Below are 26,290 nucleotides of genomic sequence, written 5' to 3'. Positions count from 1 at the left end.
TGGAAGGACACAGGGAGGCACTGGGTACAGACTGTGAGCCAAAGGGGAGTATTGGAACATCTTAAGAAGAAATGTCTTGGTACAAAAACTCCCAAAAAACTAATGCACAGACCGACCTAGGTTCAGGACCAGGTCGAGATTGACAGCATGAAGGATAGTAAGTGAGCCCCCCTTCCATAAGGTGAGGGGTGGTAACTAAGCAACAGAGGGTGGTAACCTGGTACGTAAAGAAATGATGTAAGTTGTTTGTACCTGTCTATAAAAGGACACCGCAGAGGGTGCTCTCCGGCCGACCTTGGGGGGGGCGCACTAGGCGCCTGAACGGCAGGTGTCATTGCCTAAACTTACAGAGTGCACAGTAGCTTAACTTTGACTAACTGCTGTTAATATTTGTTATATGGCAATAGGCCTGCCCGGTGTTGGTACCTTGTCAACGCGGGCCATAGTGCCCAGTGGTGTAACATTGTACTGATCTCTGTTACCAACTGGTAGAGCTTCGCATTTGACAGTAAACCTGCTCGATTGATTTCAAACCTTGCTTGCATCTGTCGTTTCCGGGGCCTCTCAGAGATCTTTTGTGTTGACCTAAGTGCACGGGGTCTAACACTCTAGATAAAGGGAGTACCGATTGTTACGCACGCAGCCGAAAGTTTAACAACGGAGTAGAGGTCCTGTCAGGAGCGCGCCAGGACAACCCTGACCAGACAACGCTGACACTGACAGTCCAGACCACCGAAGGTACCGAGGTATGAAAACACCGAGGTACGACACCCACTTATACTTTTACCCTTCACAATATCCTCTGGCAAGGAGTTCCACAGGTTGGCTGTGTGAAGAAATACTTTCTTGTGCTTGTTTCAACCTGCTGCCTATTCATGTCATTGGTGACCCCTGATTCATGTGTTACAGGAAGGAGTAAATAACACGTCCTTCTTCACTTTCGCCACACCAGTCGCGATTTTACAGACCTCTTTCATAGCCCCCCTTCGTCATCTCTTTGCCAGGCTACGCAGTCCCAGCCTTTTTTAATACCTCCTCCTACGGAAGCTGTTCTATGCCCCAACCTTTCTTGTTGCCCTTCTCCACTTTTCCGGTTCTTCGGAGAAGAGAGGTCGTTTATTCCGCAAAGATTTGGTTCAGTGGCAGTCTAAGAAGCAGCGGGTGCGTCTCTGCAGCTGGTTCGCGCTCTCAGGCTGCCCAACCCTGGGATGCGCTCGCCTTGCCCCCGTTAGCTACACTAGCAGGTCCGCATGCCCCAGGGGAGTGGGCGGGGTGTGGGCACGGTGCACACAGCCGTCTCCAGCTGCAGCACCCGGCACAACCCAGCCCTGCAGTGGGAGGCTCTGGGCGCAGGCTCATTTGCACACTGCTTGGTTATGCCTCCAGGGTTCTGTGCTCCCCTCCTTGCCCCGGCTTCCCCGCCGGGCTCTGCATGGCGGCTCCCCCGGGCGCTCCTATCCTCGGGAAGGAGGCTTCCTGTGGCCGAGCCAGCGCGTGAGTTCCTCCTCCCAGCCCGGTGTGGGGGCTGCTCTCCGGCTGTGCTCTGGCCCCGCAGTGTGAACGCGGCCCTGGCAGCAGGCGACTTGCCCTGCTTTTCACCCCTTGTGCTCGCGCTGCCCGGCTCCGCAGCTGGGTTTGCTCTCCGAGCCGAGGCGAAGGCATGCTGGGCGTGCTGGCCCCGCTGGAGCTCAGCCTGGCTTGGCAGAGGCCAACTATTGGCTGCTTAATGCACCATGGAGGTTTGGGGAGGTTTTGCTGTTTGCTCTTTTGGAAAAGGAACAGTTTATTCTTTTCCCAGATTCATCCCTTTCTCCAGAGTCCATGTACTGGGTCTCTATGTAAACTCCCCATGTGCTCCACCCAGCATGTGCATCTGCGCACCCCCCAACGTGTGCATTCACTCCCCCCCCCCACACACACACCCCGCTCCTCTCTCGCTTGGTTTTATCCATGGTACCCAGCAGGCAGGCGCTCACCCATGGAGTAGAGGTTATCGAAATTCTGGTGCATCCGGATGATCTCATAGTACAGCTCGTCGTAGCTGCTGGGCGTGGGGAGGAAGGTGTCTCCGTACGTGATGAACATGTTGAACAAGTTCACTACCTACAAAAATTAAAAGCGCAAAGGGGGGATCATTAGCCCCCATCTAATTTACAACAGACGCCAACTGGACAGACAGGCCGCCTAACCCTTCAGAATAAGCCGCGCTTAGCGCCCTGGACAAAGAGCCCGCCGCAGAGCGGTCCATGTGCTCTCTTCCTGCCCTGCCCCCGCTCAGACACACCAGTGAGGGAAAGAAACGCCCCTTACAAGCAAACTCATGACTCATCATCTATTAAGGGGTTTCTTGCACCTCTCTTAGAAGCATCTGCTGTGAGCTACTGTCAGACACGGGCACGTGGCCCAGCTGGGAATTAAGACCACATGCCCCCCGTGTTTGGTGAGCTCCTGGGCTTTTCTAGGCTCTCCCACCAAACACACTTCACCCAGGCTGGCCAAGGCAGGGAGACAACTGGCTCCCCTCCTGGGTTCCACCCCATCTGAGTATTAACAGGAAATTTTCCTTCACACAGCACTCAGCCAACCTGCGGAACTCCTTGCCAAAGGATGTTGTAAAGACCAGGACTTTAACAGGGTTCAAGAAAGAGCTAGATAAATGTATGGAGGTTGGGTCCATCAATGGCTGTTCACCAGGATGGGTGGGGTGGTGTCCCTGACCTCTGTCAGGGGCTGGAAATGGATGACGGGGAGGGATCACGTGGTGATTGCCTGTTATATTCGCTCCCTCGGGCGACAGACAGGACACTGGGCTAGAGGGGCCCTTGGTCTGACCCAGTGTGGCTGCTCTTACATCTCCCTTCTCCTGCTTTTCTACCCCCTTCAGCGCTCCGGGAGCTCAGCTGTCTGGCAAACCACTGCCCTGGCCAACAGGAGGGCCCCAAGGTCCCCGCTGTGAGTTGGATACATGGACTGTCCGGCAGACAGGAAGCTGGCTAGGTGGCTGGGCTCAACGGGTAGCGACCAGCAGCTCGATGTCTGGCTGGTGGGCGGAGTCGGGCGGAACACCCAGGGGTCGGTTCTAGGGCCCGTTTTGTTCAACAGCTTTATGAATGACCTGCCGGAGGGGATGGGTTGCACCCTCAGGGACTCTGCAGATGACACGAAGCTGGGGGGAGAGGTAGATACGCTGGAGGGCAGAGACAGGGCCCAGAGTGACACAGACAAATTGGAGGATTGGGCCACAAGAAACCTGATGAGGTTCAACTTGGGAGGGGAGAATCCCAGGCACTGCTACAGGCTGGGGACCGACTGGCTAAGCAGCAGTTCTGCAGAACAGGCCCTGGGGGTTCCAGTGGATGAGAAGCCGGATATGGGTCAACAGGGGCCCTTGCAGCCAAGAAGGCTGATGGCATATTAGCTTGCATTAAGAGGAGCATTGCCAGCAGATCCAGAGGTGTCATTATTCCCCTTTATTCGGCTCTGATGAGGCCACATCTGGAGTGTTGTGTCCAGTTCTGAGCCCCCCACTACAGAAAGGATGTGGACGCATTGGGGAGGGGCCAGCGGAGGGCGACCAAAATGCTGAGGGGGCTGGAGCACATGACCTATGCAGAGAGGCTGAGGGATTTGGGTTTGTTTAGTCTGCAGGAGAGAATAGTGAGGGGGGATTTGAGAGCAGCCTGCAACTCCCTGCAGGGGGGTTCCAGAGAGGCTGGCGAGAGGCTGCTCTCAGTGGGGGCAGGTGGCAGAACAAGGAGCAATGGGCTCACGTTGCAGTGGGGGAATCTAGGTTGGATTTAGGACAAACTCTTTCCCTAGGCGGGTGGGAAGCGCTGGGCTGGGTTCCCTCGGGAGGGGTGGAATCTCCATCCCTAGAGGTGTTTACGTCTCGGCTGGACACAGCCCTGGCTGGGCTGACTGAGTTGGGCTGGTCCTGCTCTGGGCAGGGGGCTGGATGTGATGACTCCCGAGGTCTTTTCCAGCCCTGGCATTCTATGATCTCAAGCATCCGTCTGCCTGCACCCCTCATGCCCACAAGGGCTGTCTTGGGGGTCTCCTACGGCTCCTTCGCACAGATTGGCTCCCAGCTGTAGATCTGTCCGTTAATATCTGCACAACTTAACCGCCTGGTCACCAAAGCAGCTCGCACTCCCCAGCCCCTCCTGGGGTCATGCCACACGCCCCCGCCCTCGCCACACTCACCATGAGCGCCAAGGTGAAGATGTTGTGTTTTGCCAACAGCACGGTCTCGTTGGACATGAGGAACTTCAGCAAGTTGATGAGCGCTGAGGGAAAGGAGAAAAGCCAAGTATCAGAGCTTGTTTCGAGAAGTCTCTGCCAAGTGCAGCCAAGCCGCTGCCCCAGGGCGGCCAAACCGACTCCCGGCTTTCCTAGCGACCGTGCTGGTCAAGCCTGACACACAACAGCAGAAATCGACCTTGTCCCAGGCACGTTCACCTGACAAGGGGAGTCCTTTGTCAGCCAAGTCTGTGGACAAGCCCGTTTTTCTACCTGCCAGCCCCTCAAGCTCTGCCTGGGAACTGCAGCGCTCAGCCGCCTCTTCCTGCTTCCTGCGCCGCCAGCGTCAGGCTGCGCGGCCAGAACTCGGCCGCCGGCCGTGCTGCTGGCACACAAGGCAGAACACACAGGCTGGCCCTGAGAGCTCAGAGGAGCCAGTATGTTGCGGGCTGGTTATCGAGGGGCAGGCCCAGAAGACCATAAGTCTGAAGTTGCTCGAGTCAAGAAAGACTCTTGCGCCCGTCCGATCCGAACAGAGCAGAGTTCACACGCACGGGCTCTAAGGGCGTCCAATTTGCAAAGCGCCGCTGCATTCGGACCATTGCAAAAGGAGAGAGACATGAGCACTGCCAGTAATTGCTGGTTTTCAAAGATTCACACCCGGGATCCAGGCGGAAGCCAGCGCCCATGTCTCGGCTCTGCTTGGGAAGATGCTAAGCGCAGCCTGTGACAGCGTGTCGGGGAGCCCCGGCCCTGCCCCCCGTCCGCAGCCAGAGGGGATTCTCCGCCGGCCGGGAGAGGAGAAGGTTTTATTGCGTCTCAGAGACATGGTGCACCGTAGGATCCAAGCTAACACAGGAGCCAGGGCAGAGCCTTAGTCCTCCTGGGGGGAGGGGCGTCACCCCCTTCCTTGGTCCAGAGCATCCTCACTGCCCTAGCCCCGAGACTGACCCAGCTCCCCGGCCCTGCCCCCAGCCTGGGGCCAGTCCCTGCCTCCCTCCCTTTGTCTCTCCCTGGGAAGAGCCTTGTTACCTGCCCAGGCTGGGCCGGGGTGTCTGGGCCAATGCACACGTGGGTGAGTCACTGGGAATCTCACAGCCCAGCGCAGCCAGGTGGGGACGCCGGGTTACAAAGCAGACAGCCCCCCACTACGTCTCACAGCCTCAGACGCCAGCCACAGGGAACGGGGCCTGTGATTTTCGGCCAGCCAGATGAGGCGGGCGAGGCGTGTGAGGCAGGCTTGCAAAGGCCATTGGCTAGTCACGGACAGTGCCCGGAGCCAGCGCCAGGCCGGGCCCTGGGCTGCACAAGGAGGGGTTGTAAGCAGCAGCCTTCCCGCTCGCGCCCGGCCTGCCACCCCGCACGTGCTGCTGCCCCAGCCAGGCCGCGGCAGCTGAACTAGGGCAGCAGGCCCAGAAGTGGGGGCTTGAGCGAGGCGGCAGGCGGGACCCCCCTCAGGCAGCTCCAGCGAGGCGCAGGGAGCCGTCACTGAGCCCCGCGTAACAGCGCCAAGGAGCGAGCCCCGCGCACTTGGAAAGCGGGGGAAGTCGCCCGCGTGATGGAGAGGCCCTGAGCACGTTCAGTATTTGCCTCAGGCTTGCAGGGACCAAACCCGTGGGCAGCGTTTCCCCAGGCCCGCTCACACCTGGCCACACGCCGATTCGAGGGCCTGCCCCCAGGCCCCTCTGGGAGAGTGCTGCGGGGAACGGAGAAGCGGCTTTCGGACGAGGGAGTCACGGCTCAGAGCCAGGGACACAGCACGGGGCAGGGGGTGTAGGCACACGCAACCCGCAGCAGGGGCTCCAGCATGGAGTGGGGCGAACGGGGCGGCCCCACGCTCAGCCGAGCCCAGAGGGAGGGGAGCTGCGGCACGTCCCACAGGGCACATTTTGCGCGGCAGCCGCACGAAGGCGCCTCGAATTCAGCCGCGAAGCACCATCCCCACTGCGACTCAGCCTCCGAGTGCGCAGAGGCCCAGGCCTTGCTCCACGGGAATTCGGGGGAGGGGGCGCCTCAGGCTCGCAGGTACAGACGGGCTCTGCGCAGAGCCGAGCGCCGGAGAAACCGGGTTTCCAAGGTAACTAAGCCAGCGGGAGAACACGCCGCCTCCCCCAATCAGGGCTGTGGGCTGAAGAGAGCCGCCCTGCAGCAGTGTCACGGCAACTCAGGAGGCATTTCGGAGCCGGGGCTATAAATAGCCTGGATTCCCAGCCCGGCCTCTGGCCCGAGGGCGGCCGCGGAGCCCGCAGGAGCTGGGATCTCTGCGACGGGAGCTGCAGGGAGCTCCAGGCTGTTCATGGCGCTAGCGTAGGAGCCCCCTGCTCCGAACTCCCCGTCCTGACGGGGCCTGGCTCGGCCGACAGCGCCCAGGCAAGGCACCCGGGGACACAGCCACACGACTGCGGGCTGTGCTCCCCACTGGTCAGGGCAATCGCCCATTCACAGAGGGGCTGGGACAAGACCTTCCCCCAGGCAGGCTGTTCTGCAATGGCTCAAGCAGCTTTCGTGGCTCTTCCTCCGAAGCATCTGTCCCAGGCTGGGTGGAGGCGGAGCGCTGGCCTAGGCGGGCCCCTGCTCCGAGGGGGCCGACCCGCCCAGGCTGCGCCCTACAGCCTCCTCTCCGGCTTCTGGTCAGGGAGAGCAGACCGGCCGCCGTGAAAGCCACTCTGGTGGGAACCGCCCCCAGCCACTGCCGTGCAGGTCAGGACCAGACCAGCTCTCAGCCCGGAGAGCGACGCCCTGCCAGCTCTATGCCACCCCAGGGAGTCTGCGGACAATCCGTCTGGCTCGCTGGGAAGCCCCGGGGGGCAGGGCTGCGGCCCCGTCCGCCCGGGCACGTCAGACCAGCCGCTCACGCACAGGGCTGGGAGCAGGCAGGACCGTCCGGCTTAAGCCCAGCAGCTCCACGTCCTAGCGGCTTGTTTCCAGAGCAGGACCTGCCAGCACAGCTTGTGGGGGTTCTGGGGCCTAGCAAATGTACCGGCTGCCAACAGCCGGCTCCCTTCCACCCTGACCGCTCCCTGCTGCCCCTGGAGGGGGCAGGATCCCTCCTGCCTGACAACCCTTCCCCCTGCCCCTACCCCATCAGGCTTTGCTTCCCCTTCCTGCTCAAAATTAACCTTTTTTCTCTGTGCTCCTCACTCGGAGCCCAAGCGAGCTGGGCCCAGGAGCAGCTGAGCTCATGGTTCCACTCCCTTCCTGCCTCGCTGTTCCTGGCTGGATGCTGTATGGGGGGTTGGCGCCTTGCTCCCACGGAGGGGGGGGGAGCCCGTAGGCCAGCAGCACTCTGCCAAGAGAGCCGCTGCCGTTCAATCCCGGGCAAGGGGCCGTGGGCGCTGGATTTCTGCCCCTGCTGCGCCCAGTCCAACATCTCACCTCCTGGACGGGGCCCCGCCGGGCTCTGCCGGGCCGGGCTGGCGAGCCCACGAACACCACAGGGCGACGGTCACAGCCTGCGCGGTTCTGAGCCCAGGCTGGCGGTCTCTGGCTCGCCACACCGCGTGGTGGGAAGAGGGAACCTGCTCCCAGCCCCGAGGACAGGCAGCCCGGATGCCCCGAGCAAGTAGCGCGATACGGTGCTACTAGCATCTCTGCTCGACGCCTCGCGCCCCTCTCCCGCCCAGCCAGGCTTACAGCTACAGACAACAGCCTGCGCTTGGACGAGGCTGGATTGCCAGCGGGACGCCGCTGACTCCCTCCCTCCGGCCGGCGCCGGGCCTCAGGCTGCTCCTGGCAGGTTCCCGTCTGACTTCTGCTCCAGCCCTGGGGCTCCTGGAGACAAGATGCCCAGGCCGAGAGGTAATGGCAGCAGCTTGCCGGAGCCGGCTGGGGGAGCAGAGGCAGCAGCCGCTCCCAGGACCAGGCAGCCCATGTCAAACCGTCCCTGCAATGTCTTCCCTACGTGACCCACGTCCCTGTCCCCGGCTGCCCCCCGCCAGCATGGAAGTGGGGGAGCTCCTGGTGCTGAAGCAGTGGGCGGGGCGGAGGTGAGCTGCCCCTCCATACCAGGAGAGGGACCCAACTCCATTTTCTCCCTGGGGCCCTAACACTGGTCTCCCCCGGGCCAAGAGTGGGCACTAGCTAGGGGGCCAAGCTTACTCTGCTCTGGCCAGCCTGCCAGCGCAGGGTCAGCACCCGTGGGCCAGCGCAGATTCATGCACAGAGCTCTGCAAGGCTGCCATGGCGTGTTGGGCAGGGAGCGCCCTGGGCAGGTGCAGCAGCAGCACCACGCCTGGCTCAGAAGGGACAGGCCTGGGGAGGAAGGACCAGGACAGGCCCGGGGAGGAAGGACCAGGACAGGCCCGGGGGGGAAGGACCAGGACAGGCCCGGGGGGGAAGGACCAGGACAGGCCCGGGGGGGAAGGACCAGGACGCACCGAGGGAAGACGGGGCAAAAGGCAGAACTGCAGCCTCTAGACGGACGGTTCCCCGCCTGCGCCAGGGGATCCCTACTGCTCACGGGCCTCTTTGCTCTTCACCACGTGGCTCCACGTTGCCTGGCAGAGAGATTCACTCACGGGGTCCTGCCAGCCGACAACCCGGGGCGCGCTGCACCAGAGGGGCTAGCCAGGCCGCCTGGATGCAGAGGCAGCAGCACCCCCCCAAACTCCCCCTCCCCTTCACCACCCGTAGCCCCCGGGACGCAGTGCTCGGAGGGGAGCAGCTGGCTGGGATGGACGCCAAGCCGCAGGGCCGGTGGGCAGAGGAAAGCTTTCAGAAGAGCTTTCAGCCCTGGTTCCGCCTCCTCTGGTTGCAAGCACACGGGCCGGGCCGGGCATGCCCTCACGTGAACACCGCCGGCTCTCCTCAGCAGTACAGGCCCGACCCACGCTCCCCTGCAGGTCCAAGCTCCCAGTCCTCTCCCAGCTGCTCCACAGCCTGGGCCCCGGGGCTCCGAGTGCGCCAGGATGAAGACCATTTCCCCTTGGACCCATCGGCTCGTCTGTCGTGCAGCCAGCACGGCATCTCCCGCCTCGCCCAGCGTCCCTGGCCAGCTGGGGCTGCCGGGGCCAGCAGGATCCGAGGGGAGGGGGGTTCCACAAACGGCCCAGCCACACGACTCCGAGAGCTCAATCCGTCTTGCTCCACGACTGGCGCAATGAACCTCTCATTGGCGACACTGCCTGAGCCCCAGTTACCAGAGCAAATCTCTAGTGAGTAACGATGCGACTGGAACACGCTGATCCAGACTGACGCGTACGACTGATTTTGAGAGCTGCCTTCGAAACACCTACCACAGTTCCCTTGTCTCGGCCATTTTAACGCTCTCCAGTGGCACACTTTGTACCTCTCTAGCTCTCAGCCAGGGAACCCAAGTCCTGGCCAAACGCAGGAACGAAAGGCATTTTACAGAGAGCGAAACCCAGCAGAGACAGCTTAAGTGACATGCCCACAGTCACAGAGCAAGTGGACATAGAGACGCGCAACGAGGCCTTTTTAGTAGCATAGAAAAGAAATCTGCTTTGCTGTTACCATAAAAGTCCTCACCTTGAGTTCCAGCACTGCCGAAGGGGCCGCTCATTAACAGCAGGCTCAGCGACCGTCCAAATTAAGCAAGATAAACGTTAGGAACTTAGTATAATTTGGAGAGCGAGTCAATGCTGCCTAGTGGCTAAGCAGATTTTGAATCCTATTTGGCAATCAGTTGCTCCTCCAAAGAGCTGCTTCACCACTTTGATTCCATGTAAGATTTTGTATCAAGTGATTTGTTCTTGCAGTTAGGAGCACAACTGGAATCTCTCATGTGCCTATAAATGCGGTTCTCCTTTAAAGCAAACCGTAGCTGCTCGGAAAAAGTTATCCGTAGCTCTGTGTTCTGGGGGAACGACTCAAGCATCACTGATTTGGAGGTGGGAGGAGTTGAAGGAATGAGGCCTTTTCTATAAAGGTTTACATGAGTCACAACGCTTTCCGAATAGCTTATACATAAACCAGCATCAAGCAGCACATCGAGAGCGATTTCCATCTCCCGAGCGCTGCACAAACATGGACTAATTAGAAAAGTGTTCAATGAAATTAACATGCACAGACCCCTCCCTCATGACCAGCTAAGTCAACCTCTTATCTTATTTTCACAGAGCCAAGAGCAGAGTTGAATATTCATCACAGCAGAGAGCTGGATGGGTCTGACCTGAATTCCTCCTGCAGCTCTATCAATGCACCTCAATCTCGACCTTCAGTGCCCACAAGCAGTGACTTCTAGACGTGCCAAATACGGTAGCATGGAAACAGTCTGCCAAGTAATCAGTGGATGCCATCACAAGACAGTTTTCTAGCTGAGTCACCTACAAGAGGGTACGTAAGCTCTCGCACAAGCAAATAAAGGGTTTTTTTTAGAAGATTCACAGTGACCATTGTCCAACCTTGATCTCAAACAGAAAGGCAATCACTTGCTGACTTTAAAACATTTGTATCAGTTCCACTACACAACTGTAAGAGGAGAATGAACACACAAGAGTCAAACACCAAAACACCCTTAACTCTGCCCCTTGTGCACACACAGTATAGACATTCGCTACACGAATCCATTCGTTCTTCCCTATACTACACATCGTGCCATTGTTTCTAGCATGTTAAACAGATGTAACACCCGCAATTCCCGTGTACACCGAAGACAGACAGTTCTTCCAGATGCATCACTGGCCCCCCCATTCCGGGTGTGCGCACGCCCACCTGCACAGTCAGCAGAGATCTTTGCCTTAGCGATGTCCATAGGGTCAGCTGTGATGCCCCCTGGAGTAGCTATACTAGCCAACGCCGATCCTACCCCCTCTCAGTTCCTTCTTGCCAGCAACTCGGGCAGCGGGGCATTGCTGGCAGGTGATGGCAGAGAGCGTATTAGCAGATGGGCAGGAGAACGAGCCGGCGATGGTCGGGCTGATGCGGTGAGGTCCAGCGATGGCGTCACTAGCATAGACGTGTGGACAGAGTTGGCCACGGGGCTTGTTACAGGGATTGGTTCCGGGTGGAGTTTCAGGCCCCTCTGCCATGTACGCTGGACAAAGTGGACTGTCTCTGCGCACAGAATAGATGGATGCAAATCCCACGCAGAACGGTCACACACAAACACCAGCGGGAGAACACTGTAACCTCCCCGACACACTGACTCGAACGTCGCCGTCCTCACGCAAACCCACTTCTACAACAGGCTGCAACCGAGCCGGACCGTGCACGTCTGCCCCATCAGAATGGCTGGGAATGGCTCTCTCGTGACAACGAGTCCTTGTGCGCTGTGGGTATCCGCACCTTAGCCACACGCACCGACTGAACCAGCGCCGACAAGCCGCTCCTCTCTGGGGCCTACCGGCCGCCTCTCCTCCGTGCCGCTGAGGACGCGCGTTGCAGCTCACCGCGGCTGTGGCCATGAGACAATCGGTAGTCGTACGGCGCCACCAGACTCCGAGCTGTTTCTTCTTAAACTGCCGCTGTGACCCAGGAGCGAGCCGCACGGGCTGGGCGCACACGAACGCTCCGGCAGGGCAAGACGAGGCGCTCCGACCCGCCGGCCTGGGCAGTGCGATGGAACAGCTAATATCCCAGCACGTGAAGGGGACGCTCCAGGCGGCGTCCCCGTCACCCCTGCGGATACCGGTCAAGTCGGTCTCTGCCAACTGTGCGGGAGGGGCACGCCAGGCGCAAGGCCTCGCAGTGATGCTCACAGCCAAGGGAGGGGGATCGGAAATGGGAGCGCTGTGCACTGCTGCATGGAAACAGGCTGGCAGAGGAGGGTGAGAGCTGAGTCTTGTATGACCGTCCTCGGCACCTCGCTTGCACGATATTCTCCTGCCAGGCGGCGCGGCACCAGGCCCGGGGCTGCGGAGGGGAGCAAAGGGGACGACAGCGCTGAGGGGAGGCCCAGGCCCTTCCGGGAATGAAGGGGCACTGCCCCTTGGGGACACCCCCTGCTGGGTTCCAGCCAGGCCAGCTGGTTCCGCTTTCCGAGGCCCAAGCCGAGGCTGGCAGGGGCTCCAAACCCCCAAAGACCCCCAGCTGGAGGGGGAGCAGCGGCTGGGGATGCTGGGAGAACACGGCAGGGCGGTCGGTCCCTCCCAGGCCAGGAGAGCGGAGCTGCCCCGAGCCCCGCAGGGCAAGGAGAGGGGGCGGCCGGCCCCAGGCCTACGGGCCTCGCAGCGTTTTACCTGCGGGCCGCGGCGGGAACACACGCTTGGGTTCACTTTGCTGGGTGCCAGCTCCCCCGGCAAAGGGCCCCGGGGGCCAGACCCCGCTGGGTCCATCGCGTAGCCCAGCCGGCGAGCAGGGGCCACGCCCAGCCATCCAGCGGGGCCGCGCTGGGACTGCGGGGTGCCCCCGGCCTGGGGGAGGGGCACAATCTGACACCAGAGGGCTGCGCTCTTTCACAGCAACAAAACCTCCAGGGCATGCGGTCCTGAGAGCACTGCCCATGGCAAGGCGCTGGGACTCGCCCCTCCCGTACGGGTCAGCCCGCCCGCGGGGGCAAGCGCACCTGCCTGGCTAGGGACTCCTCCCACGCCCCGGCCGGCCGGCACAGCCTGGCCTAGGCGTGTGCAGACACATCGGGCCGGGCCGCGGACCCGTCTCCTGCCAACTCACAGCCCACGAGACGGGACAGGCCCCGCTGGGCTGCGTGTGAGCAAACACAGACGGGGCCCAGCAGGGCGAGGGCAGCTGTGACCTCTCCCGCGGCCTCCCCCCCCCCGTGCCTGGTCCTCTGCATCTCGCCGCAAGGTCCCACCAGCAGCGCAAGTGCTAGCAGCAGGCCTCAGACGCCCTCTCCCCTCCCCCCACCCTTCGAAAGCCCTCTCCCCTCCCCTCCCCCTTCGAAAGCCCTCTCCCCCTCCCCTCACAGCCCGCACGCCGAACCTCACCCTTCGAAAACCCTCTCCCCTCCCCTCACAGCCCACACGCCGAACCTCACCCTTCGAAAACCCTCTCCCCTCCCCTCACAGCCCGCACGCCGAACCTCACCCTTCGAAAGCCCTCTCCCCTCCCCTCCCCCTTCGAAAGCCCTCTCCCCCTCCCCTCACAGCCCGCACGCCGAACCTCACCCTTCGAAAACCCTCTCCCCTCCCCTCACAGCCCACACGCCGTACAGGGGGAGGCCAGGGTAGTAACGTCGAGCGCTGCACTTCAGCTGCAGAGCCCCGGCCCGGCAGGCGGAGGAAGTGCCCCCGGGGAGGCAGGAGCCACGGACGGAAGGAGCTAGCGGGGCCGTGCGTCGGCGTGGCTGTGCAGTGAGAGCGCAGGGCGCTGCAGGGGGAGGGGCAAGCTTAGCGTTAGGGTCCCGTGCAGCGAGAGCCGTAAGCTGCGGGCTGGTCTCCCCAGGGCTGTGGTGCAAACGCCTGCACAGCCGCTTGCGGGGGGCACAGCCAGTGTAGGGAACAGGCCTGGCCATGCAGGAACGGCCCAGCTCTGACTGCTACCCTGCCATTGCTGCTTGCTGCCTGGCCCAGTGCCTACTGGCGCCGCCACACAGCCGTCCGCCGGGACGCCGCAACTGGAAGGGATCACTAACGAAGGGCACCCCTTCGCCCCCGGCAGGCAGAGCCTGGAAAGGGCAGGATGGGCCCCACGTGCCGTGGCAGAGGCAGATCGGTGGTGCACGTCCACGGCCCTGCACGCCCACGTCACAGCGGCCAAAGGAAGGTGCCTGGCTGGGAACAGAGACCAGGAACCTCGGCACGGCCTGGCCAACAGCCCCCTGCTAGCCACGCTCCTGGCCAGGGCTGCGCGAGTCCAGCCAAGTCATCACTCCCAGGTGTGACCCACAACACCCGGAGCGGGACACTGGGGACTCCCTCAGTTTGCTACAACCTCCCTTGTAAGCCACAAAGGCTGGGGCAGGAACAGCCCCCAACGCTGCTGTGGGGCTGGCACAAAGGCATGGGAATTAGCGAGGGACAAGGCCTGCTCTTCCCCGCCCCTCTCCGGTGAACACACCGAGGGCAATAGAGGCGCCCAGCCCCCTCTCCGGTGAACACACCGAGGGCAATAGAAGCGCCCAGCCCCCTCTCCGGTGAACACACCGAGGGCAATAGAGGCGCCCAGCCCCCTCTCCGGTGAACACACCGAGGGCAATAGAGGCGCCCAGCCCCCTCTCCGGTGAACACACCGAGGGCAATAGAAGCTCCCAGCCCCCTCTCCGGTGAACACACAGAGGGCAATAGAAGCGCCCAGCCCCCTCTCCGGTGAACACACCGAGGGCAATAGAAGCGCCCAGCCCCCTCTCCGGTGAACACACAGAGGGCAATAGAAGCGCCCAGCCCCCTCTCCGGTGAACACACCGAGGGCAATAGAAGCGCCCAGCCCCCTCTCCGGTGAACACACCGAGGGCAATAGAAGCGCCCAGCCCCCTCTCCGGTGAACACACAGAGGGCAATAGAAGCGCCCAGCCCCCTCTCCGGTGAACACACAGAGGGCAATAGAAGCGCCCAGCCCCCTCTCCGGTGAACACACCGAGGGCAATAGAAGCGCCCAGCCCCCTCTCCGGTGAACACACCGAGGGCAATAGAAGCGCCCAGCCCCCTCTCCGGTGAACACACAGAGGGCAATAGAAGCGCCCAGCCCCCTCTCCGGTGAACACACAGAGGGCAATAGAAGCGCCCAGCCCCCTCTCCGGTGAACACACAGAGGGCAATAGAAGCGCCCAGCGCTGTGTCTGCGCTAGCCCCACCCGGCTCCGTTTGGAGGAGCACACAGACGGCCTTCTCATGCTCGGTGGGGGGGCCTGCAGCCAACACTGCGAGGGCCAGAGGTTAAAAGCCTTCCCAGGGACACGGCTCCGTTCCTCTCCTTCCCCCCGTGCTGCAAGGACGTGGGAAAGGGCGGGCCACGTCTCCCACCCCTGCCCCGTGTTCCCCGCTGCTTGAGGGGGGCGGCTCCGTTCAGGAGCAGTGCTGACGTGGGGCCAGCGGGGCTCTGAGGACGGGCGTGACACCGCCAGGAGGCACCGGGGTACCACGGCGCCTGGCCAGAAAGGAAGGCAGCCCGGGCAGACCCGGGGGCCGAGGGGGAGATCTAAGGGGCTGTAATTCCCGGGCGGAGGGCTTTCTGACCAAACAAAGCCATTTGGCGAAGCCGTCGCCGGGCCGGGGCTCTGGCGAGGGGCCGGGCCGGGGCGCAGGCCGAGGGGTGGCAGTACCTGACCACAGCTCCCGCCAGGTGTAATGAAGCCTCACGCGGCATTTCTTCTGGTAGCACAGCAGCTTGTGAACGATCTGGACGCACCGCCTGGAACAGAGCGAAGGGCAAGATCAGCGCTGCCCCCAGGCCGCCCGGGCCCGCAGCTGCACCAAGCCCTGGCTGGGAGGGCCTGGCCCCCGACCCCAGGCCTGCTGCCCGGGGGAAGAGGCGGCCCCAGGCCCGGACGGGAGGGGGCGTCTCACACAGAGCTCTGGATTTGTGGGGCTAGTTTCTGAACAGGAGCCGCTTGGCTCCCAGGTCATGCAGGATCCCCAGGCAGGGAGTTAGCGGAGGGGCTGGCCAGTGTCCCTCATGAGCGGAGGGGGTTTGGCTTGTGCACCAACACCGAGGGCACGGGCACTAGTTGGATGTGGGCCACCGTGGCACCCAAGTTATTAACTCACGTTCCCAGCTGCCGGAGCAGAGCCGGGTCCCCCCACCACATGGCAGCCCCGGCCACTGGAGCCAGCCTCCCCCGCCCCAGCAGCTCCCTCCCCACGCCGTCTCAGCCAGCCCCGCGCACCGGAGCAGCCGCCTGCCGCGTGGCTCTCCAGAGGAGGTGGGCGGGGCAGAATGCTCGTGTGCGCGGCCGCGCCGGCGCGCCCCTTCGTGGGAGCACTGGGCCTGCGCAAACATGCTGGATGGATGCATACGGCTGCACACGGGGAGTTGCTGCTGCTTCTCTTCCGTCTCATCTTTTTAAAACGTGCTTTGACCCTGACTCGAAACCCCTCCCCTCCCCGCGTCTCTCACTGATTCTGAAACCGGGCCCAGAACGGGAGCAAGCCCGCTCCGCTGGCAGCCAGTGCTTTCTGCAGGGGCCGAGCGTCGTCCTAGACGTGCCTGTGTCCCGCGGGGTGGGGAGCGGGCCGTGCGGGGTGGAACATGCACTGTGCAGATGCAGCACTAGCCCCGCAGACCTCATGCTGCCCCCAACTGCGCATTTCACCCCCTTGCTCCAGAGGAGATTTCACCCTGTTTGCAATAAGCTCCTGAGCGTGGGACTGGCTTCCCAGCCCTGTGTCACCCGTCCTTGGTGCTTCAGAACTGGCTGGCTGCCCTACTTGGGACCTGGCTCTGGCGGCTGGCCCAATGTTTTGTGACTGTGCAGCTCTGTGTGGCTGATCTGGCAGATTAGGCAAACTGCCTGACGGGAAAATTCGTTCCTTTGACACTCTCTTGGCACACTGGACATCTCCAGCTCGGACCTAGGAGCGTCTGGAAAGCCCCACCTGCCCAAGCAGTGCTGTGTTGGCCTGGCGAGCACTATGTGATTAAATTCCCCTCCCTCCCACACGCCAGAGAATAAACTCACGGCCGGACCGACGTCACTTACACATAGAGATCCATAGGAAACTCTTTCATCATGTGCGTTACGATGAACTCCACCATCAGATCTGCGAGAGCAGGGAGGACAAAGACAAAGTCAAGATAAAACCTGTCAGACAACAAGCACATGCGACTCCCCACAGCCCCCGTGTCACCAGACATCAGTCCCAGGTAGAAGCAAGAGGGAGAATTTAGTAACAGCTGCGTCTGAATTAAGCCTTTCTTCTGAACGCAGAGGAAGACGCTATCAAGTCGCCTGGCATTTTAACGCGATGTGCTCTGACACATGCTTGCTCCACGCTCTTTTCCCCACTGTTCAAACAGAAAGCACCTCGCTAGTTTTGATGCACAGAACTGCACTCGCATGTCAAACCTCAGCACGGCTGGAAAATGCCAGCAAGAAATACGCTGTAGGGCTGTCACCAGAAGGCAGGTGGGTTTTACGGCTTTGTTTTCCGAGACGATCACGAAGAGGATGTGCCTCTCTCTACCCAACTGGCTCTGGAGCCAAGCGAATCCGGTCTCCCCTCAGAAACGACCGGTGGCTTCTGCATACGACTCGGTCTTCATCTCGGTCAGTTTCCCAAGGGCTACATTTAAGTAGCCTCAGGTCTAGCCCAGCCCGGGAGACAGACCAGGCAACTCTCCAGCTAGTCACATTCAGCCTGTGTCTGCTCCAGCCTGCGTCTGTTCCTTTCCCACCCGCGTTCCCTCAGCTCGGGCACCAGACACTGCTCAGGCAGGAGAGTCGAGATGCTCGTGGAGCAATGGCAAGGAGGGGTCCAGGGAGCCCTCCTAGATCTCCTAGACAGATCTAGGAGAGGCAGCACCAGCGAGAGGGAAGGGAGGGGCCGGGATAAAACCCACCCTGCTGAGAATTCAAATTCCTCCCCCAGCTAAGGTAGCCAGGAAGCTCCGCCCGACAACACCCGGAAGCTCCGCCCTACAACACCAGGAAGCTCTGCCCTACAACACCCATCTCCTTGTCACAGGGATCCCGCGCTGGCAATACTCACCGAGCACCGCGCACACCAGGGGGCGGCAGGGCAGGTTTCTGTCTGCGGCTTTCTTCCTGTGCCTCATGGGCTTCAAACACACAGAGAAGGGAAGTCAGCAGATGCTCGGCGCGGTCCCTGGCGCGGCGTCGCCCCTTTCCACACAAATAAGCCCATTTCCCGGGCCTGCCTGTCGACGGGGCTTCCCCACGGCTCTAGGTGCGGCAGCCCTGCCCGCTCACAGACAGCCAGCAGCTGGGTAACGGCAGGCGCTGTCTCGCCAGAGCGTGGCGCTTTCCCGTACGCCCCCGGCCCAGACGGCCAGTTGCTCTCAGTGCCCGGAGTGTTCCCTGCCCCTCGAGGAGCCCAGGCAGGCGATTCTAGGCCAGGCTTGGGGTTACCGGTGTGGGGCTGCACACAGAATCATAGACCCCTAGCGCTGGCAGGGCCCTCGAGAGGCAGCGAGTCGTCCCCTGCCCTCCTGGCAGGACCAGCACCATGTAGATCAGGGCTACTCAACACGTGGCCCGTGGGCCACATGCAGCCCATGGCTGGTTTGGGTTTACGCAGGGCTCAACACGCAGCCAGCGAGGGGGGAGCCAAAACAAAACCGTAGTCAGTAGCATGGTCTCCTGTTGCGATGGGTTTGGTAGTTCCATTCCCGCACTGTCGCTGCTCATTAAAAGTGGGTGGGAATCAGGTAACTGTTGCATTGTATTCATATCAGCAGAGCAGACTTCAATGGGGCCTGCGTGTTGTGGGGCCTTGCCTTAATTTATGCATTCATGCCCGTCAGTGTGAAAGAAGCTATTTGCATAAATTTGCACATATATTTGCATGTACACGCAACCATACTTAAGTTGCGGCCCTCGGCATGTGCTGAGAATACCATTGTGGGCCCCGGAGCTTCCAAAGTTGAGTAGCCCTGGGCTAGCCCATCCCTGGCAGGTGTCTGTCCGACCTGCTCTTCAATATCTCCAGGGATGGGGATCCCACAACCCCCCAGGGAATTTATCCCAGTGTTTCACCCCCGGACAGGCAGGAAGTTTTTCCTAATGTCCAACCTCAACCTCCCTGGCTGCAGTTTAAGCCCCTTGCTGCTTGTCCTGTCCTCAGAGGCCGAGGGGAACAATTTTCTTCCCTCCTTCTGGTAACACCCTTTCAGGTACTTGAAAATATCACGTCCCCTTTTTTCCAAACTAAACAAGCCCCGTTCCTTCAGCCTTCCCTCATGGCTCATGTTCTCTCGACCTTGAATCATTCTTGTTGCTCTTCTCTGGACCCTCTCCCATTTCTCCACCTCTGTCCTGCCACGCGGTGCCCAGAACAGGACACAAGACTCCAGCTGAGGCCTGACCAGCGCAGAGCAGAGCGGGAGAACGACTCCTCGTGTCTTGCTCACACACTCCTGTACGTGCAGCCCAGAGCCACGTTTTCTTGCTGCCTTGTGCCCTGGAGTGGTCACCCCAGCGTCTCCCAGGCTGGGGGAGCTCAACCTCTCTCTGAGCCCCCCGCCCCCAACATGCTCCAAGACCCACAGCCCTCGGGCCACCCCAGCTCCTCCTCTGCACAGAAGAGCCAGGGCTAGCACAGGGGTAGCAAGCGGAGCCTGGCCGCAGGGCCCCGCAACGCTTAGCTGCTCAGACTTCAGGGCAAGCCGCAGATGGTGGGGCTGGGGCTCTGGTTTAGCTCCAGGCCGTGGGGCGGCTTCTTTCTGCCCAGGGCCCCAGCAAGTCTAATGCTGGCCCTGCTCAGAGGACCCCCTGAAACCTGCGTGCAGCCCCCAGCAGGCCCCGGGTTCAGAGCCCGTCCCAAACCAGGGGGAACCACCCCGGAGAGCAACCGCAGGGACCAGCTGGCAGGTCGGAGTGAGTCTCGCTGAGGGAACATGCACAAATTCCCAACCCTGCAGGCTGCCGCTCCAGGCTGGGCTCCCTGGAGGAAAGGGAAGTGGCCTTCCTGCAGCAGCGCTCCTGGGGCCAGCGAGGGGAAAACCACACGCCCCAACCCCAAGCCCTGGCTGGGATGGCTGAGTTGGGGTCAATCCTGCTTTGGGCAGGGGCTGGACTCGGTGCCTCCTGAGGGCTCCGCCCGCCCTGGGATTCTACTCGAGGGCTGGCTCGGCTCGGCGAGCTGAGAGTCCCTGCGCCCGGCACGTTGCTGTCCCCCAGGGGCCTAGCGTGTGCTGGAGCGCACGGCCGGCTGCTCCCCAGAAGCACTAGCTCCGCCGTTCCCCACGGCACCTCTCCCTGCCTACCCGGGCCAGCCACGGCTCAAAGCAGCCCTCCCCCGGGCCAGGTGCAAGGAGCCAGGCGCGGAGTCTCCTTCCCGCTCCCCCGCCGGTGGCCCGGCCCAAGGCAGGTGCCTGTGAACAGGACAACCCGCCGAAGACCCCAAAGCTTGGCTGCCACCGGCCCACGGGACAGGAAGCTGGGGGGGACTCACCATTCTGTGCAGGTTTACTCGGAAATTCACGTTGTCGTCGTGCAGGAAAGCATTGGCGTACTGATCCTACGGGAGAGAGCGGTGCCGGAGGTGAGCAACGGCCCCGGCGCCGGCCCCCGCCCCACCACGTGCCCGGGGGCTCCCAGCTGCAGGCGGCAGACGGGCTAGGCAGCGGGAAGAGGCTGGGGCGTTATCAGGCCCAACTCTGAGCAGACAGGTGGCCCTGGGTTTGTGCCAAGTGGGCCCGGGAGGCGTCGGTGGAAAGCTCGTGGCTTGCTGGTGAGGGCTGTGCTGTGCGCGGAGCGTGGCTGTACCGGACCTTTGGCGCTGGACGTGTATGGCCACGGTTAGCTCCTGGAGTAACCCCCGAGCAGCCAGCCTGCCCGTCACAACGAGCTCGAGTGACCATGGACCTGTGCAGGGGCCACCCCCATCGGAAGAGCTCCCCTGGGAACGTTCAAACCCGCAAGGGAACAGCGGCTGCACCCGTAAAGATCTGAGTCCGGCACGGGCAGGGGCTTGCTCACATAGAATCATAGAACACTAGGACCGGAAGGGACCTCGAGAGTCATCGAGTCCAGTCCCCTGCCCTCATGGCAGGACCAAATACTGTCTAGCCCATCCCTGACAGACATTTATCTAACCTGCTCTGAAATATCCCCAGAGATGGGGATTCCACAACCCCCCTGGGCAATTTATTCCAGTGTTTGACTACCCAACCGTGACAAACTCCAAGCGGGGCCGCCCCTTCCCACAGAAGGAACGCCGAGAGCCCTCGCCTCTGCTGGACCCTGGCTAGGACCTGACGCTCTGAACACGGGACTGAAGGGCCCAGCCCAACGGTGGGTGCACGCCACAGACTCGGCTCTAGTCCTGCTCCGCTGCACGCCGGTGCGGGGGCTGACAGTCGGTGCGCGTATTTCATCCCTTCCACAGCTGGAACTCCCGCCCGCCCTCCCTAGACATACACCCGTCGATTTCGATGCCAAAGGGCTGGCCCAGCGCGCGTTTTGGTAAGAGTCTAAGTTATGGACGGACCTGGGAAGGCGGCTGGCCCTTGGGGCCGGAGGAACCTTTTATTTCAGGAGAGTGGTGCTCAGAATCTCTCCTCTCTACCGAGGGGTTGGGGGCGCCGGAGAGCCGTGGGAATTGATTGTATGGCTCCCTGAGGGCCAGACGTCGGCGGGGCTGGCTTGGTGCCTTGCAGAGGACCCCAGGCTCGGGCTCTGAGGAGCCCTGGCTCTCAGCCCTTCGCCCCCAACTGATCCGGGGCGCTTGCTCCTCTGGCCTGTGCCCCACGTGTCTCTAGCCTGACAACCCAAGCGGCTGCACTAGCCCTAAAGACGGCAGCCGGTGTCTCTTTCCCGTGCCTGTGTCTGCTCGCCCACGGCAGCGCCACGGGGCTGTCCCACGCACAAGGCGGCTCCCGCGCCGGCCCTGAGCCCGAGCCAAGAGGAAGCTTCACGGTGGCATTTTGATGGCCCGTCCCGGCAGAAGTTATTGCCGCTCAGGCTGCGGGGAGGCGGCTCAGCAGCTCCAATCCGCAGGCCAGGCTCATTCCAGAGCCCACCCTACGTCACGGCCACGCTGGGCAGGCAACATCCGCCCGCTCCGCTCCAGGCCAAACGCGCCTTTGCTAGACCGTCGAGTGGTGCGCTCCGTCTCGGCGCCTCTCGGGCGTGCTCAGGCCAGCGGATTCCTAGCGTTTGTGCTGCAATCGGACACCGCGCCCTGATGCGGCACCGTGGCACGTGGCTTTCCGAGCTGCACTCCGGGTTGGGAACGCCACCCGGGCACTCCGAGGCAGACACACTTGGACTGCAGCGATCCGCACTGGCCCGCGCGCCCCAGGACTGGGAAGCCCTGGTTTCATTGACAGGGCGCTACCGGGCTGCACCCTCACATTGAAACAGGAGACGGGGCAAGAGCCAGCTTCTCCGCATTACTCCACCGCTGGTCACAAGACGGGAAGAGCCGACTGACGAAAGGTTAAATCTCGGCATTCGGGGGCGGGGCTGTAAGCACACGGGGCTCACTGGCGCACAACCCACCTCTCCTTACGCCCCTTTGCAGCCGGGACCTGAGCCTCTGCCCACATCCCCTCCCCTCCCCTCGCGGCAGGACCTGCCCAGGACTGTGCCTAGCATGGGGCTCAGCAGGGCCCTGGAAGGACTCAGGCTGCCCCAGGGACCTGTGCGCCGAAGGAGAGGGAGCCAGCTCGGTGCGCTCCCCTCGTTCGACACGAGATGGTGACGCCCCTCGAGAGGCCGCAGGCTGCTCGCGTAGGCTCAGCACTAAGGGCAGCGGCGCCGAGGGTCACGGCCAAGGGCTGCACACTCTGGCTGGGTCACCCTCTCCCGGGGTGGGGCGGGGCGGGAGCCGGGGGCTGATGAGCCGGGGTGGCGCCCGAGACTTACCTCCGCGATGCACGTCAGGATAATCAGACAGAGCTTGCCGCTGTGCAGCCGGTGCTCATCTGCAAGGAACAAGAACATGCTCCGGTGAGCCGCTGGCCTTGCTGCGCCGGCGGGGGGATCGGAGCAGGACACAAGACAAGGGGCCGCGGATCGAACTCGGCACACGCCAGGGATGGGCGCGACTAGCCGGCTATCCCACAAGCACGAGCCTCTCGACAGTCGTCCAGGCCCTCGACTAGTCGCTCTCCCCGCACCTCGCCTTGCTGCCTCTAGCAGAGAGGGGCAGCGAGGGGGCGGAGGAGCAGGAGCCGGGGGGGGGGGGGGAGCTGACCAGTCCACTAGTTGATTAAACTCAATTTAACATCCCTATCACGTGCCCGCTCACCCCACACTGCAGGAGCGAACAGTCTTAAGTGTGGCCCTACCGCCCCCACCTCCGCAGCCGGACCACCCCCCTTCCCCCGAGCTGCTGGCAGGCTCTGCAACACCACCACAGTTATTCTGTCCCTCCAAACAGGCTCTCTGGAGAGACAGAATACACCCCTGGCCTCACACCCTCCACACTGCTGTAACGCTCTTGCTACCAAGCGTGCCCTGTAAGTACCATCGGAAAGCTCGGACTGCTGGCCTGCCTTGGCCCCGCGGGAAACACGGAGCAACACGGGATGTGAAGCGACAAGATCCACCCCACAGGGTGTTAATGACGCGTGTTCCAAACCCCACAGCCCTGCCCCAAGGGGCAGCAGACACAGGAGCAGGGGGTGCTGCTAACCTGCACTGAAGCAGAGATCCGAGCCATCGAGCAGGGAGGGAAGCAAAGGGAGCTGGCCCAGGTGCAGCAGGGAACACCCCCCAGGTAGGGGCCGTCTCCCAGTGCGCAGCTGGGAACGGTTTTCAAGAGAGGGACTGACACCGTGCAATGGAGGGACAAGCACTCCACGGCACTCCTCTCCCCGCCCGCGGCACTCACCGTGAGACACAGGGCGCTTGTCGGGAGTGCGGGCCAAGGCTCCCAACCTGCTGGCTTTGGCTGGTAAGCCCATCAAAAGCATCGGTGAGAAACGCTGTGGAAGTCTAATCTAGCGCGTGAAGCTAAGCATTAATAAACACCCTCGCTTCGTTTTCGCTGTAACCGTTTCTGACTGTTATGCCTCATTGCCTGTACTCACATCAAATCTCCTAGTAGTTAATAAACTTGTTTTACAGTTTGAGCTAATCTAGCGTGGATAAATTGAAGTGTCTGAATAAGCTGCTGGAGATCAGAAACTGGCATATTATTCCCTTTGCGAAATAACAGACTTACAAGATTTTGTTCCCGTCGGCAGAGAGCTGGGCAGCACAGGGCACACCTTTCTGGGGGGGATCTGGGCCTGGGGGTGTGTTGGGGTCATGCCACAGTATGACCAAGGCCGGTGAGAGCCACCAGGCAGGTTGCAGCCACACAGACGCTAGAATGCTGGAAGCTGTTCTGCAACCATTCGGACAGGACCACACCCCACTCCCCCCCACTGGCTCTAGCTAACTGGACACTCCTCTTCTTTGCCCCTTTCCTGACCTTGGCTTTCTTAGTTACAAGTTCTGTTAAGCTTTTTATCGCCCTTTGGCATGTTAGCTGCGGTACAATGCCATTTCTTGTACGCAAGGCCACGAGGCCCAGTTTTGCCTAGAAACCATGCTGCTTATGAATATGCATGTAACCTGTGGAATGTGGGGAAGGTGTGAATGAGAAATACCCAACCAAAGGCAGTTTAGGATCCGTGACCTTTTAAGGCAGATTAAGACGCTGCAAGCAGATAAATTAACTGAGAAGCAGCCTGAATCTCTCTCTCTCTCTGGCAAGATGTAAGATCACAGCAGAAACCTGGGACCGGCCCAGAGAGAGTAAAGCCTCCTGCAGAGCCGAATGGATCTCCCAAGGAACGTCATGGGCGAGGCTCCGGGAAGCTGACGCTGACGCTGATGCTGACCAGCCAGCAGCGAAGTCAGAAGTGATCTACAGAGCGCTTGCAGCCTGCCTCCGAACTGCCAGCAGGACTGCGGTGGGTGGGTGGGTGGGTGTGTCACTTCACTCTTAAGACTCTGTGTCAATAAACAACCCCCAAACAATCCTGCACCAGCCCACTTGTCCGGGTTTGCTCCTCAGCAGCTCGGGGGAAGTGCAACAGCTCAGCAAGGCACTGGAGGGCCCCAATGGAGTAAGGCAGCTGCTCCGTCAAGATTGGAGCCGGGTCTCTCTCTGGCTCCCCTGCCCCTTTCCCAATGGGCTGTGTGAACCGATTAGCCCCTGGCCAGCCCTCCGGGGCCAAGTTCTTCCTCCACCAGGTCTCTGGGGGACGCAGAAGAGTGGTGGCAGCCAGGCAGTGTAGCACCAGGAGTCAAAGCCCTAGGCGCTACCCGCAGCGTTCGCCGCCCCCCCATGGGCACCGGGGACTTGGCCCGGGTGCAGAAGGGTGGCTAGAAACCTCTGCAAGGGCTAGTTTGTAATGTCACGGGCTCCCTCACCCCCACCATGTAAAGTCCGGTCCTGTCTGTCCTGGTAGACGTTGGACCAGAAGGCAGCCAGAGCGATCAGCCCGTATATAGGAAGGGACGGAGGGAGCAGGGAAGCTCCTTGTGTTCGTGCTGCTTAAAAGTCTGCTCTTCGCTTGTGTCTATTCCCCCGGCCGAGTGACTGAGAACCACAGGCTGAAAGGAATCCCCCATCGGCAGCTCCGTTCCAGCATGCGCGAAGGGCCGAGACTGCCCCAAGCCCCAGCTCTGAGCCCTCCCGGACCAGGGAAAAGCTGCCCGGCCTGAAAGGAAAACCCAGGAAGAAAGATTTTGAAGACCCAGATCTTCATCCAGCAGAAGGGCAGTGGCCCACTCCCCCCACCTTGGGCGACACGGAGCTCTCAGGCCCCTGGGCCGCTGGCTCTGCTCGTTCCCGGGGGCGCACTGAGCCGACACACGGCAGCGCAGGGGCACCGCAGCGTCTCCCCGCCACAGCCGGACTCTGCACCAAAGGAGAGCCGGATTTCCTGTGCAGGACCAGCCGTGGCCTATGGGAACGCACTGCCCGGCAGCCCCGTTAGTTTTCTATGGCACGAGCTCCCGGCTTGTTCCTAAGGCGCCGCGTCCACGTCCGTCCCTTGGGGCTTAGGCTGAAAGCACTGGCGCGCCCCACCCAGTGCCCCTGCTGGCCTGCTCGCACAGCGACTGGCAGGCTGCTTCCAGCCGGGAGTTAGAGGCAAGGCGGGCCGGCAGGCGCAGCACGTTGGGGCATCTCCCAGTAGAGGCGCTGAGCGCTCATTGTGGCAGGGAAACGAGCCGGCTCCCGCCCTGGCTGATGGGCTGTCGCGAGGCTCCACCAGCTAAGGGATCCCGCGGGGGCGGGTCGTGACACAGGAGCGAGTGCACGGGTCTTAAATGCCGCCTTTCCGGGGCAGGGCCGGAGCAACCGTACTGGCCTGGAGCAAACGGCCCCCCTGCCCACGCCCACACGGACACAGACGTGGCCTGTAGCAGCGCTCCCCTTGCTCCGCCCCCCGGGGTCGCTGGCCTCGGACGTCTCTCCTCAGAACACGAGCGGAAAGGGAAGGCCCGGGGGGCCGCTGTGCGGGAGGACTGAGGGACGCCCGCGGAGGAATTAAAAGGCTCTGTGCTTGGGGGAGCGCCCCTCAGGGCGAAGAGCGTCGTTGGGGGCCGCCCGCAGCAAGCCTGGCTGAA

The 26,290-nt window shown here is 61.8% G+C and overlaps 1 protein-coding gene across 5 annotated transcripts in view; it reads right to left on the bottom strand.

Moving 5' to 3' along the window:
• ARMH3 (armadillo like helical domain containing 3) overlaps positions 1-26,290 on the bottom strand; it is a 124,990-nt gene that overhangs the window by 48,650 nt on the left and 50,050 nt on the right. For all 5 annotated transcript variants that reach the window (XM_075934501.1, XM_075934499.1, XM_075934498.1 and 2 more), the window contains 7 exons: positions 22,586-22,644; positions 20,169-20,234; positions 17,745-17,814; positions 16,736-16,796; positions 15,359-15,447; positions 4,204-4,286; positions 1,977-2,103 (listed from right to left, as the gene is read on the bottom strand). In XM_075934501.1, coding sequence (XP_075790616.1) covers positions 1,977-2,103; positions 4,204-4,286; positions 15,359-15,447; positions 16,736-16,796; positions 17,745-17,814; positions 20,169-20,234; positions 22,586-22,644 — 555 coding nt within the window. The remainder of the gene's footprint in view (positions 1-1,976; positions 2,104-4,203; positions 4,287-15,358; positions 15,448-16,735; positions 16,797-17,744; positions 17,815-20,168; positions 20,235-22,585; positions 22,645-26,290) is intronic.

The sequence above is a fragment of the Pelodiscus sinensis genome, chromosome 8 (genome assembly GCF_049634645.1).
Source record: "Pelodiscus sinensis isolate JC-2024 chromosome 8, ASM4963464v1, whole genome shotgun sequence".
Taxonomy (NCBI): Eukaryota; Metazoa; Chordata; order Testudines; family Trionychidae; genus Pelodiscus; species Pelodiscus sinensis.
The sequence above is the reverse complement of the archived record's forward strand: the minus strand, read 5'-3'. Positions and strand labels throughout refer to the sequence as shown.